The 14,283-nt window shown below is 33.3% G+C and overlaps 1 protein-coding gene across 2 annotated transcripts; it reads right to left on the bottom strand.

The window, feature by feature from the left end:
- Positions 1-7,004: 7,004 nt before the first annotated feature.
- On the bottom strand, positions 7,005-8,794 carry LOC113065946 (C-C motif chemokine 8). 2 transcript variants are annotated; one of them, XM_026237478.1, is made up of 4 exons: positions 8,588-8,794; positions 7,475-7,601; positions 7,325-7,392; positions 7,005-7,239 (listed from the first exon to the last, which is right to left on the bottom strand). In XM_026237478.1, exons 1-4 carry the CDS (start codon positions 8,664-8,666, stop codon positions 7,217-7,219), a joined length of 297 nt encoding a protein of 98 aa, XP_026093263.1. In that variant the 5' UTR covers positions 8,667-8,794; the 3' UTR covers positions 7,005-7,216. The 2 variants fall into 2 exon arrangements, with proteins under 2 accessions (XP_026093263.1, XP_026093265.1); XM_026237480.1 differs by lacking the exon at positions 8,588-8,794 and adding an exon at positions 8,212-8,360 and having other exon boundaries at positions 7,006-7,239.
- Positions 8,795-14,283: the final 5,489 nt, after the last annotated feature.

Raw genomic sequence — 14,283 nt, 5'->3', positions numbered from 1 at the left:
TATTTATAGAAATTCTTCTAATAAAGTGACAATCAGAACTGAAATAGAGATTTAAGAAGCTTTTTTTAGATGCATTTTCTGGTGGGGATCTGAAGCAATGACTTTATTTCTTAGACATATATTCTGTTCAGTGGTCTTTAACCACGTCCTGTTTTTCACTGCTATCAGTAACCACATATATTGCTTTAGCACAATGAGCCACTAATGTGTGAAATGTGCTGTGGTATCTGACCAGAGCAGGTCCAGAGAGACCGTGATATTTTTTCAGAGAACAATGGATGGAAATATGGTCACACCACTCAGAATGTAGATGAGGTTTATATCTGCTTGGTAATCTTTGATACATTGCGATAAATTGATGTTTGTTTAAAAGGGCAGTAGTGTGGACTACATTACGTGAACATTTGACTAATGTCAATTGAAAAAATTGTCAGTTTTTTCCAGTGATAAAGGTCTTGTTAACACCTGCAAGTAACGCTTGCTATCTGATACACCACCACTGCCAATGGCAGGTATCTGTTCCTGTTTTATTCATGAACTTAAACAAGACTTTTTCTGTCATTTTGCTTGAATATATCTTGATTGATGAATCTTTAGATATTTGTACTGGGGGAAAAGTCACTTTTTTCTTTCTTTCTTTCTTTCTTTCTTTTCTTTCATTCTCGGGGCCCATGACTAAGAGGGGGCCCAGAGAAGCCCCCAATAAAATTGTGGTGCTAAAAAAAAATATTTGATAGTAAAAATTATTAACTTTAAATTATTCTATTCTATTATATTTTTTTTAGGAAACACAAACGTCCGTGGCCCCTCTCCCCCTCTCGATTATCAAAAATGGTTCAGTCCGCGCAAATAGTATCCAGTAACCAAGGCAACACAAACAGCTTGACTACACTTATAGCGCCGGCAGATTCAACTTGACAGAGGATGTGAAAATGCCTCAAAAATCTGGAAGTCAAAAACGGAAAGAGAAAAAAAATAAGAGAAGTAAAAGAGGCAAAGGATCGACAGTATGTTACCCAATATTTCACAAGAAAAGGTGGGTTTGTAAGTAACTGTTAGGCCTAAATTGTTAGTGGACCGGCCGTGACAATGATCGTAGGATACGGCACTTGTATGTGCGTACGCACGCTTTGTACATGAGGCCCTAGGTCTCTACGATAGCATTTTTCGATAAGTTAGCACGTTTCGATAGAGCAGGGTGCAGTGGGTGCACGGCTTTGCCTCACATGTAGCCGGTGTCGGCATCTTTGTACTTTCAGCACGCTGCTGCGGTCCACACTGTTGCACCTGTCTGGCAAGCAATCTAACTTCATGAACTCTGATAAAAATCCTCTGCCAGCTACTGTACAAACTACTATCAGCTGTTTGTGAGGTTTCAGTGCATCTCTTGAAGATGATGTGGAGTTGTATTACTACTTGAGAGGTCTACAATGTCTCAAGAAAGGCTTGCTATGCTTTCCACTGAGAGCGAGTTGGCTAGAGAGCTCGACTTCAAAGATTTGACTAATGATTTTGCAGCTGAAAAGGTCAGACGTTGGACATTTTTGTTTAGAAATGTTGAGCAAGTACAAGAGATTTGAAATGATGTGGAAAGAGTAACTCAGACTCATCTATGTTATACCTTGGCCATTCTTTGGTATAGTATATTATGCAAGTTCTGCTTAAATTATTATACATTTTATTTGGCCATTTTGTTTTATGGTGGTGTTTTCTTGCTGATATTTTTTTTCTACCACAGATTGTAATTCCTGTTTTTTTTTATTGAATTATTTAGAAATTTCAGTATCAGTGTTGAAGCAAATAAATATAAATACATTTCATTGTATTACGAGTGCTCAGTGTTTCCTTTACATTTCAACTGTCATGTTAAAAATATTAGGTTAGATTAGATTAACTTTATTGTCATTGCCAGTGTACAGTACAAATATGTACAGTACATTCATACAAATTTAAATATTTGTGAATACACTATATGACACATTTACAACTATGCACAGTATATACATTACACAGTACTGAAGTAGTGCAGTAGTGTAGTATTACAGAGGACAAATTACGGGTGTGAACATGGGATGGAGTTCAATTGTCTGATTGACTTAAATATATGAGAATGATAATCAAAATATCATAAAAGCGCATGATTTTATGTAATTAAATATGAAAAAACTCTCAGCTGTGTTGGGGGCCCTGTCAAGATTCTTTTCATGGGGCCCAAAATCCTTAGCAGCGCCCTTGCCTGCAAGTGTGTTCAGAAATATCTTATTTCAAAGGGAAATTTTGTTTTAATACCCCAATGACAGATATTTATTCTTGTTTTTAGTGTAAATTTGAATGTATCAATAAAACGTAATATCTTTTTTTTTTTTTTTTTTTTTTTTTTAAAGGGTTAGGGTTATGACTTGTAGAAACAAGGGCTAGGTAAGGTTTGGTCTTTAAGTGGTACATGTGAGTATTGTTGTAAAAGCACCACTAGAATGGTATAGAACACAATACTAAATATGTGAACACTTTATAAGCATTTTATAATTATAAGCACTCAATAAATTTTTCTGCCCACAAATTACCATAAAAAATTGTATAATTTTAAATAATACGGAGAACCTGTAACGTGCGATCAGCATCTGATATGACCGCTGTACTATTTTTTTTTTTTTTTTTTACAGAGAAACGTGCTATTTATTTTTTGAACGTCTTGGTTGTGTACTGTTACTTTATTCATGTTTATATCTGTTTATGGCTTTGTCTGTTTATGAATCCCATAACATGCGTCAATTGTTTAGTTGCTAGGCAAATAAACCATGAAATAAACAAGGGTTGCTACTTTATTTGGTTGATAAACTGCAGTGCCTGCTTTGTGCATTAGACGCTGTTCTCCACTAGATGGCGCACATGTAACACAATGTAGTTAGTAGGGAGAAGAATATTGTACCCACTATTGATTTTTCCATTCAGTTACAGGTTGGCTAAATCTTTGAAACCTCAACAACAACAAAAAAGTCTTAAAAAAACATTATAGTATATTTATAGTATTCCATACAAGAGAGAAAGACATAGATTCAGATTGACAAGAGGGTGAGAAATTATGACAGAATGAGCTATATTTTTAATGATTCATCTTAACTATGATTAAATACAGTCCAAACTGTTGCAAAGAAATGCCTCGATATTTGTGTAAAAAAAATACATAACAGAAAAAAAAATATGTTAAATAAAAATCAACCTCTGGGATATAAAAAGTGCCTGAATTTGAAGAGACATCTAACTGTTTTGCTTTCAATATTTAATGTGGATTATGGTGATTATTTTAGTAATTAAACTGAGAAGTCAAACATACAGTAAATGTGGAAATTACACACAAGAAAAATGACTTTATCATTGTCAGCATTCAAGTTCATACTGTACTAATGTACTAATGCAAAGTAACATTTGATTATGGATGAAATATACATAATCAGTAGTGTTACCTGCAAACAGCCACAAAGAAAAAAATTTAAGATGCTAAAGAGAAAAGCTGTCTTCATGTCTGAGGAAGAACTTCTTTCACACATTCAGAAAAATCAACCACAAACAAAACCAGTAGATGCTGATCACAGTTTATTTGGAGTTTCAGATCGCAGATGTACATTTGAAAAATAAAATTCCAGGTTTGTTCTCATACAAATCAGTATAAAATTCACTTGAGTCCGTCTTCTTGACACGGGAGTGCATTAGTAAGTCCATTATCAGTGCATTAAATAGGCCTACATGAAATATATTTCAGTGTGAAATATAATGTATGCTAATATTTAATTTAAACCACATTTGTTCTGAAACAGGTTCATTGTAATTTAGTTTCTGAATAAATTAAGAACCATCACTGTCAAATTGGCCTATGTATATTTGACAACACAATATTTTAAATATTTAGTTTAATCATGCAAAATGACAAACATTTTCTAAATACAACCACGTCTAACTTTTGGACACTGAGGATTCAGGAGCTGCCAGTTGTTTGTGTAGATCCTCCCACATGAGTTTGGTCTCTAAAGAATGACAAACAAAAAAATTGAACACAGGTAAACTATAGCAAATACATCAATGTGAACACTTTATCACCATACTTATTGGGTTCAACTTACAAAAACTGCAAACCTTTATATACAAACAGTATAAAGCGCTTAACCTGTTATAGTCCAGATCACAGATGTAATAACAACAACTGCTAAACTTCTCGTGAGTATCCTTCGTGTCACTTTTGTTTGTCACAGTCGATCTTCAACTCTCACTTCTTGTGTCAGAGAGAATATATTCAAGACTCTTACCAAATAGTCAATATAGCGGTTTTAAAAATGCATGGGCTGCATCCTGTCCATTGCGACCGCATTTATTTTTATAGATGATCTCATCGTTGTTTCATCATCTGGCTTTCCATGTAGATTAGATTGGGAGGGATTTTATTAGTGATAGTACAGTAGGTTAAGTAAATGTCAAGTGCTAAATTAATATATGTAAATGTTGATGGAGGAATCTCTGCTTGATAGGGGGATATTATTGCATGATATTTAATTTCTAACCTTGCTGTCAGTCATTTCTAGTTCACCCAAAAAATTACCACATGATTTACTCAACCTCACAACCTAGGTGTATATGACATTCTTCCAGTAAATCATGGGATCATTTAAATTTTTGTGTGAACTATCCCTAACTGATATAGATTCAGTGATTTATTTTTAATATGCCAATAGGACCATTCAGCATATTAATATGGTGTGTTTTTTATTTAGTAATTCAAATATATTGTAGGCCTATTTTGTTAGTTTTACAGTTTTCAAATGAATAAAAAAAGCAAGGAAGAGTTTTTTACTGACAGATTGGAACACATCCGCTCAGTGCTGATTCTAGACTTTTGGGAGCCCTATGCAAAACTGTTAGAAAGAATGGTATGAAAATGTCTAGGGATGATGAGTTCAGAGTAATTAGGACTATCACTATCCTATGCTCAAAATGCATGCAGTTTTTTTTTTTACCAAAAAGGAAAAAAGTGACATAATGTACATTTAATATTAGTTAATCATGCTTCTGTTATTGCATTTCGTCTTAGGAGTCCTTTCTGAGCAATGACAGAAAATAAACTTCACATTACGAGGAAATATTTCATTCCTTAAACTGATTTCCGGGTGCAATTTTTAAAATCTTTGTAAGGCCATTTTTTTCTTATCTTATTAAATGCATGTGTCATCTTTTATGTCAAATTCTTAATTAAGATTTATAAACTTTTCAGTTTTTTAAATGTGTAAAAATAAATTCAAGTAGAATAATAAAAACAATAAGGTAGAATAAATGGCAAATTAAAATGAAATCATTATCAACAAAATACATACTTGCGCTACAAAATTAAAATAAATCTGCAGGTAGATAGTGACAAGTTGCCTTTGCCACAGAATCAATCCTTCAGTGAATCTGTTCAAACGGCTGATTGATGAAGCAATTAATAGAACAATTAATGATTCAGGAATGAAGCGACTGTCTTAAAGGAAGAGTTCTCTGTTAATTTACTCACCCTCAGACCATCCAAAACTTAGATGACTTTTTTCTTTCTTGAGTAGAACAGGAAAGAAGAATTTTAGCTGAAACCGTGGGCCTTGGTGATTTATAAAATGCAAGTCAGCAACTGCCTGTTTCTGAGAATAACAAAAACCATATCCAGGAACACAAAATTAATACCTGTGGCTCCTTATGAGATAGTGAAGTCTTATGAAGTGGAACAATTGGTCTGTGCATGAAACTGAACATTATTTACAACATTATTTCCACGTAATCTTTAGCCTATGACCATCTTCTTATTATTCTCCTGAAGAAGGAAGGCACCTACATTTAGGATGGCCTGAGAGTGAGTAGGGAAGAGTGGGTCATTTTTTTCATTGAAACAAAAGTTTTATCATAGTTTTTGTGATAATGACATAAATTATTAACCAAGTGTGAAAAATATTTTTTTTCCATGTGATTAAATTTTGAACACAAATTTAATTTGTATAAAGGGGGAGGTAAAATGGCCCCATTTTGACAAAGCAATTTGCTTTATACATTTACAGCAATATTAGTGTACAGGCAGTGTTATCTTAAAATGAAAAAGAACATAATCAATACTTATGAATTACTAAATTATAATAGTCTATTTGAAAAATATTGTTAGCTGATAACCTGAGGCTTATTTTTAAATATAAAGTCCAAACATTTTTATTCAACCACTTAGTTAGAATAAAAAGGATTTAACAATACGGTTAATTTCTGAACATGTTTTGATTGTTTGAATATTAAGATTCACAAGATCTACAAGTCATACTTTTACAAATAACTGGATCAGCATTTCAGTTTGCAATGAATATTTGAATGTTTAACTATTAAAACATTAGTCTACATTTATATTGCTTAACTCACATGTTTGACGTATCATATTTTTTCCTGTCCATTGCTATGATCATCACTATGTCGATCACTGCAATTTTGAGAGGGATTCCGGCATTTATGCGTGAATCACTTCTGGAACTTTGGTAGCATATATGTTGGCATCGGTCCTCTTAGCAGCAGGAAAATCTTAATATTCATTCAAATTTGTTTTTGAATGTCATTTTTGGGGGGTATATTATTACTTTGTTAATTTTTATTTCTGTTTATTAATTGCTAGCCAACTACTCTCGGGTTGACATAATTTTGTTGATAAAATGCATTACAAGCTACTCTGTGCATTCGGTGCTATTCTCCACTAGATGGAGACCTACTATAGATGAAATGCAACATAGTTAGAAGGCAGAGGATTATACATAATATTAATTATTTTCATTCAGTTACCAGTGAATTAAATCTTTGAAGCCTCAAAAAGAACAACGTTATAATGTAACATTATGTTATAATTATAAAAGATATACACAAGAGATAGTCATATGGATTGGAAATGACAGAATTTCTTTTTGTGTGAACTAATTCTATAATTATTCCGCATAAATACTGTACAGTCCAAACAGAGAAAAGGTTGGATGTGTGAGGGAAAGTAAGCAGCCCGAAGGGTTATTTTTCAAAAATTGCATTTTATTTTGAAAGCAGACAAAACAAACAGCTTTTATTAATATTCTTTTATAATTGTATTAAAACTTTTAATATATATTCTCTTTTTATAGATGGATGAATTGATATAAAAGATTAAAGAAAGATCTGCAGCAGCTTCTCGGCTTTCATTGGCTCAGTCCATTATCTCCTCCAGATCTGGGGGAAAGAAGATCAAGGTATGATTTTTTTCATCAGTGCATAAGCATCAAATTAAGATGTTATATTAATGCTAGTGTTGTACCTTTCAGACGGTCTTTAATCCAGCGCGCTTTTGGATCAGAGCAGTACTTTTCCTTCTCTGTGTAAAATCTGCAGGATAGATTAAAGAAAATGAACACAATATCATGCATATTATTAATGTCTGTGAAATAACACAGTCGAGAGAGCTTACATTATCGCATCCACACATGGACTCAGAGCATTCTGATGCTTGTATCCAATCAGGGTAGTTGTAGCAGGTATTCTTGCTCTCGACACCTCCTTACAACAGCTCACTCCAACACGAGTGGGACGACGATCTGAAAGAGAGACCGAGATTGAAATCTTATATTGTCTGCATACTGTATATGTGTGAAAACGAGATGATTGTGATTGTGATAAGGGCTTCATCAAAGAAAACAAAACTGTGGCACCTATATATATATATATATATATATATATATATATATATATTTACAGTAAAAAGGATTAAAAGGATCATCCACATAAAAAAACTGAAATTCTGTCATCAATTACTCTTTCTTCTGCTGAACACAAATTAAGATATTTAAAAAAATGTTGTTAACCAAACAGTTTTGGCTCTCATTGAATTGTACTATATTTTTGGTCCATACAATGGAAGTCAATGGGAACCGAAACTGTTTCGTGATATTCTTTAATTCTTCGAAATTTCTTCTTTTGTCTTCCACAGATGAAATAAAGTCATATAAGTTAGTAATGACATGAGGATGAGTAAACGATACCCAAATTTACATTGTAGATTAAGCCTTTAAACATCAATACTAGATTAAATTAAATGAAAGTGTAAATCGGAAAAAAAAGTTAATTAAAAATCAAAGGATCCATTATAATAATAACAAAAGGCATTATAAAAATAAAAATCCAGTAATAACAAATCCTAAAACTTACAGTTGACTTGCTGCGCGGTAACACACACAATAACCATCATCATCAGAGCTAATTTCCACCAAAGCTGCATGATGTTGTAAAATATTTCGATGACCAGACGAGGAAGATGTTGCAGTCTAGTTTTGAAGATGCTACCTAGACTCAGGTCTTTATATATGTTAATTATGAAGACAGGATATTCACTTCCTTTACATCTCTAACCAGTAAGAGTAGCCTGCAGACCCCATGTGACAAAAGTAAAATTCATGATCACAGCAGTATGAGATCCTAATGACGGATCATGATCCTAAGATTTCTCATCATCAGCAGTACATGAAGAGACAGTGACATTGACGTTGGTATTGAAATATTGAGTGCTGCATGTTAAGTTACTTACAGTTGCCTAGTGCACCAGTGAAACATCCCATGAGTGCGATCAGAACAGCAACGCTGATTAATCTAGAAGTCCATGCCATAGCTCTTGGTGTCCAAATCAAATCAAAGGTACTTTGGGTGATGGTCAGTTAGCCGGTGTTGATTATGTAGGTGAGTTATCATGCGGAGGTCTTTTAAGTGATGTATAGTAGCACTCAGAAGGAAATAATGCGTCACAAACTTACCACCACCCTTCTGAAATCATTGCCTCAAGTGATCATCGAAGCATTCACACCTCTCACCCACAATTTTACCCATCAACATAATTTATGAGAAATGATATCCCCCCTCAGAAAGAAAATGCTAAACAGGCAACAATTCATGAAATGAGTTAAGTGGTTAAATGAGTTTAAGGGTTAATAACTTTAACTGAAAACGTACGTCTTAATTTGAAGTGCTGATTTACTGATTTGGATGTAATTTCATGTTCTTTATCTTAGAAAAACAAAATAAACCTTACATATTTAAATCATTTTAACTGGGTGTTTAACTATGAGCACGTTTGTTTCTGTGGATTGTTGTTGGATTTCAACCACATTTTCATTTCAGCGTTTCACACGTGTTGTGTTTTTACTATCATTCTGTGTAAGAAGTTATGGTGGTAAAAATTAAACCAGCTTTGGAATGAATTGGCCAGCTGCTTTGTCTTACATATAGTTAATATATAGCTAGAACTGTATGTATCCTAAATACACACAATTGTTTGTTTCTCATATTTGTTTTTCATATTTGTGTTTCATATTTGAAGATTAAAAGTCAGAGTCAAAGATATTACAATAAAATATACATTTAAAAAAAAATCTGTAAAAAATTTGAAAACATACTGGTAAAATTACATTTTATTGTCATTTTCTTTAACCCTAAAAGGCGACACTGCAATGCATAATTCAACATGTTCATATCAATCAATACAGAAATATTTTTTTCATTTTAACAGTACATTAAACCCTATTTTACAGACTTTGAATGTATAAATAAAAGACATTTAAAAAAAGGATCATTTATAAATGAGGACATAAGTAAAAGTTTCCCCTCACCTTCATATAAGATAAATAATAATAATAATAATAAAAAAACCAATCTGTTCAATAAAAATGAACCCACGGGGCATAAAAGTGCCTGAAGCTGAAGGAACATTTAACTTTTGTGTTTAATGTCTTATATGGTTTATGATGATATTTTGGTATTAAGCTGATAAGTCAATTATACATTATTATATGGAAAAAAAATACTTTTTCGTCAGAACTCAAATTTAAACTGTACCAACTTACTTATGCTACAGTACATAACATTTGTTTATGGATGAAGTATACATGATGACTAGTACACATTACAATTAATAGTGCATAGCCAGAAACTAGTCATGAAGGAAAGATTAAAGATGCTAAAGAGAAAAGATGTCTTCATGTCTGAGGAAGGACTTCTTGCACACATTCAGAACCACATAATGGGCACAACTGTGTACTCATAACATCAACCACAAAACAGAAACAGTAGATGCTGATCACAGTTTATTTGTAGTTTCAGACTGCAGCTGTTCATGTGCATCTTCAGACCTGTTCTTATACAAAGCAGTCTAAAATGACTTGTGTCACCCTTCTTGTTTCATGAGTAAATGACACAAGTTCATAACCATTGAATGAAATCTATTTCAATGTGTGTTATTCTAAAACAGTTTTACTGTAATTCAGTTTCCGAATAAATTAAGAACTGTCTCTGTCAAATTGCCCTACATGTATTTTACATCATATATTATTTTAAATATTAAATGTTATATATTCAAAAAAAGTAAAAATAGAACAGCATATAAATGTGTTCTCATTATGAGTGTTTTTTTTTTTGATGTTCATGATTGGTGAACTGTCATTTGCTTGTGTAGATCCTCCCACTCCAGTTTGGTCACTAATAGATGATGCTGGTGGTGTGGAAGTCAGGACGGGTGTTTGTTTCTTTGAGTTCTGCTAAAAAAACAAAAAACAAAACAACAATCTTGAATACAAGAATACTATACTTAAAGGGATACTCTACCCCAAAATTAAAATTTTCTCATTAATCACTTACCCCCATGTCGTTCCAAACCCATAAAAGCTTTGTTTGTCTTCTGAACACAATTTAAGATATTTTGAATGAAAACTGCAAGGCTTGTCACTGTCCAGTAGACTGCTAAGTAAGTTACACTGTCAAACTTGTTACTTGGCAGTCTATTGGACAGTCACAAGCCTTGCAGTTTTCATTCAAAATATCTTAAATTGTGTTCAGAAGACAAACAAAGCTTTTATGGGTTTGGAACGACATGGGGATGAGTGATTAATGACAAAATGTTCATTTTGGGGTGGAGTATTCCTTTAATGCTTCACAATATGTTTTATATGTTTTATGCTGGTACTAATACTGTGATGTCACACCATACCTTTTAGATTCAGCTAACTGCTCAACTTTCTTCTTCACCCATCGTTGTCTAGGATCACAGCAGAACTCTCCCAGTTCAGTCTTAAATCTGTCAAAAAGAACTGAAACTTTGAAAACGCATAAATATAACATCAAAAGCTGTTGATCTCTAATCATGTCAAGTTTTCTTTAGAAAGGGGCTATGATTCTTACATGATGGCCTTCACACATGGAACACTTTCATTTTGCCTCCTGAAACTGCTGATGGGTTCGGTGACCTTTGCTGTGGAGACTCGAGTACAGCATGATTTCACTTTATCTTGCGCTAAGATAGAAGAACCAACTAAGCCTCAATATTCTGCATCTTCCATCAGATAGAATAATGTATGAACAGTTAAAACACTTTACCTGTTATAATCTAGATCACATATGCAATAACAACAACTGCTAAACTTCTCGTGAGTATCCTTCGTGTCACTTTTGTCACAGTCGATCTTCAACTCTCACTTCTTGTGTCAGAGAGAATATATTCAAGACACTTACTAATTCGACTTAAATAGTCAATATAACTTAAATTGAATTGGCTACATCCTGTCCATTAAGGCCATTTATTTTTGTGAATGAATTCACAATTTTCATCATGTAAACATCATGTGCTAAATTATTATGTGTAAATGGGGAAATCTCTGTTTGAAAACCTTCTTGCATGATATTTAATTCTAACGTCATTTAATTGATATAAATTCAGTGCGTGCTGACAAAAAGTGTTTTATTTTTAATATGCCAATAGGACAAGTCAGTCTATCAATAGTTTTTTTTTGTGTTTTTTTGTTTTGTTTTTTATTCAGTAATTCAGAAATATCTCGTAAAGTTGAGTTGTCAAATGAAGCAACATAGGAAGGAAGAGCTAACTTGGTACTGTTAAGAGGTTTGTCGGGGAGTTTTATTTGCTGGTGTGATTGCATGGGTCAAGTTTTTCAGTTTCAGAATATTGTCACACTCATATGCTCCACACTGTCAGATTCTTCTGAACTGCAACACACTTTTTTCAGTTTCTCATTATGACGGCATCATTTACGAACAGATTAGAATACATTGACAACTGCAAGTCTATTATATTTTGAAAATGGATATATAAAAACTAAATTCATATATTAAAATATATAATAAAATGGGTGAAATGTAGACAGAACAAAAAGTAGTTCACCCAAAAAAGATGGTCATTATTTACACACACATACACACGCACGCACGCACACACACACACACACACACACACACAAAAGATAAAAAGAAAAGTCTCAGTATCTTTTTTCATCGTCCCTTGCATTCCACATATTAGCACACCAGGGTGTCTACGAACATGACATTGTCCAGTCATGACTTCCTGTTTCATAGGAGTATGAATATGAGTAAATACCAAGTCAAATTTCAATTATCATCCACCACAACAGAATATAGTTCTGATGTGTGGAACAAGATTGTTGAGCTTCACTAAATAGAAAGTGGCTGTAAGAAAATAGTTAAAGCATTGAAAATACCCATTTGTTGATGTGTGTTTGTATCATCGTAATGCATGATAAGAAGGAGAGTTTGAGTGGCCAAAGACCTTCTAAGGATCACATCTGGAGAACTGCAGATATAAGTTGAGTCTTGGAGTCAAAACGCCTCAACCTATCAATCAATAAAAATCCTCTCATCAGCATCACCACATGTTGTTAAGGAGGGTTTAGAGAGAAAATAATCCTCTGCCCTCATCCAAAAACAAACTCTGGAACTTCAGATGAAGTTTTTGGCACACACAAGATAGGGTTAGGGAAAACACAAGGTAAAAAAAAAGTACCCCATGCCTACAGTTAAATAATATTACTGAATTATTAATGGTTTGTGCATTTCTCTGCCGTTGGTCCTGGACATCTTGTTCAGGTGTATCATGGATTCTATCAACCAACAGATAAAAAAAATCTAAACCTGACTGACTCTTATAATAAACATAGGTTGGATCCTCCATCAGGACAATGAACCAAAAACTAACATCGAAATCAACACAAACATGGGTTAGGCTCTCTCCAACCTCATTAGGCATTATACGAGAAGACTCAAAGCTGTTATCTTAGAAAAAGAAGGTTAAAAATAGTATTCAGTTAAAATTTTCAATAACTGTGGCCACCATGAGGTGGAGAAACACATTTATTTCATAATAAGATCACCCTACTTCAACTGAAAGGTTCGATTTTTCTTGAATGGAAGATGAAAAGAATAAATATTTATTTTCACAGCCTTTGTTTATATTAAATGTTTTATTAAATAAATAATTTCTAACATGGTCCTGAAGGCTGACAAGTCTGACATCAGTAGTCACAGCTTTATTTTAAACATTTCGTAAATGTAAGTTCTCAGACATGTCTGACAGTCATTAATCTGGAGGAAGGTGATGCACAGTTCCCATCATTAGAGTGTTGCAGAGAAACGGAACGGATGACACTTGCTGTTTCATCAGACAGCAGGGTGTGAGTCTCTGTTCATCTCATCTCTACTGCGACCTCTGGGTTAAATCTGTGCCAGAATACTTGTGAAACGCACGCTACCTTTTGTAAGAGGTAGCTAACCTCTCTTCATTGCTGTATGCCTCAGGCCTTTAATCAAAGGTCAAGACCGTCTCAGTAGACAATCAGAATTAAACTAACTTAAATTCTGTTAACTGGTATTAAAAAAAAATCAAATTCCACAATATTTTTTATAGTTGAAAACTGATATTTAGTAAAGTGTTTATTAAAGTTTCTCATTGTTTATATACATACTGGATCCGATAAACTTTTTTAAGCACTGTTAGAAAGGTAACTGATGTTTGTCATTAGAAAAAAAAATAAAATAATATTACATGAGTGATAATAGGAAAATAAATATATGCTCTGTTAAATTAGAAACAAAATAAATATATTAAACAAAAACATACACGTCTGCAAATGTGTAATACATTCAGTTCTAAAAAGACATTAAATATTTATAAATTAAGCCTTATAAATAAAACATCAATATTTGAAAAATAAATAATAAGACAAAGGGATAACCATACTTTCGACTGCGTAAGAGCTAAGTGTGAAAGCAGATTGTTTCCTTTGTGCAATGTTTTCAGCATATTAGCGTAGAAGAGACATAGAGCAGGATTGTGTAACAGGGATGGAAAAGGATTCTTGCTGGCACGGCTGGTGAAGACCAAGTTCTGGGTGAAGTTCACATATGTTAAGTCCCCAAGTGTGTATCTTAAGA

Source organism: Carassius auratus, chromosome 49 (genome assembly GCF_003368295.1).
Source record: "Carassius auratus strain Wakin chromosome 49, ASM336829v1, whole genome shotgun sequence".
In the NCBI taxonomy this organism is placed as follows: domain Eukaryota; kingdom Metazoa; phylum Chordata; class Actinopteri; order Cypriniformes; family Cyprinidae; genus Carassius; species Carassius auratus.
The sequence above is the reverse complement of the archived record's forward strand: the minus strand, read 5'-3'. Positions and strand labels throughout refer to the sequence as shown.

Coding starts and splice junctions, on each gene's coding strand:
- LOC113065946 (XM_026237478.1), bottom strand. CDS start 8,666: ATGGCATGGACTTCTAGATTAATCAGCGTTGCTGTTCTGATCGCACTC. Junction 7,393..7,474: donor CCATGTGTGGATGCGATAAT/GTAAGCTCTCTC, acceptor TCTATCCTGCAG/ATTTTACACAGAGAAGGAAA. Junction 7,240..7,324: donor GATTAAAGACCGTCTGAAAG/GTACAACACTAG, acceptor TCTTTCCCCCAG/ATCTGGAGGAGATAATGGAC.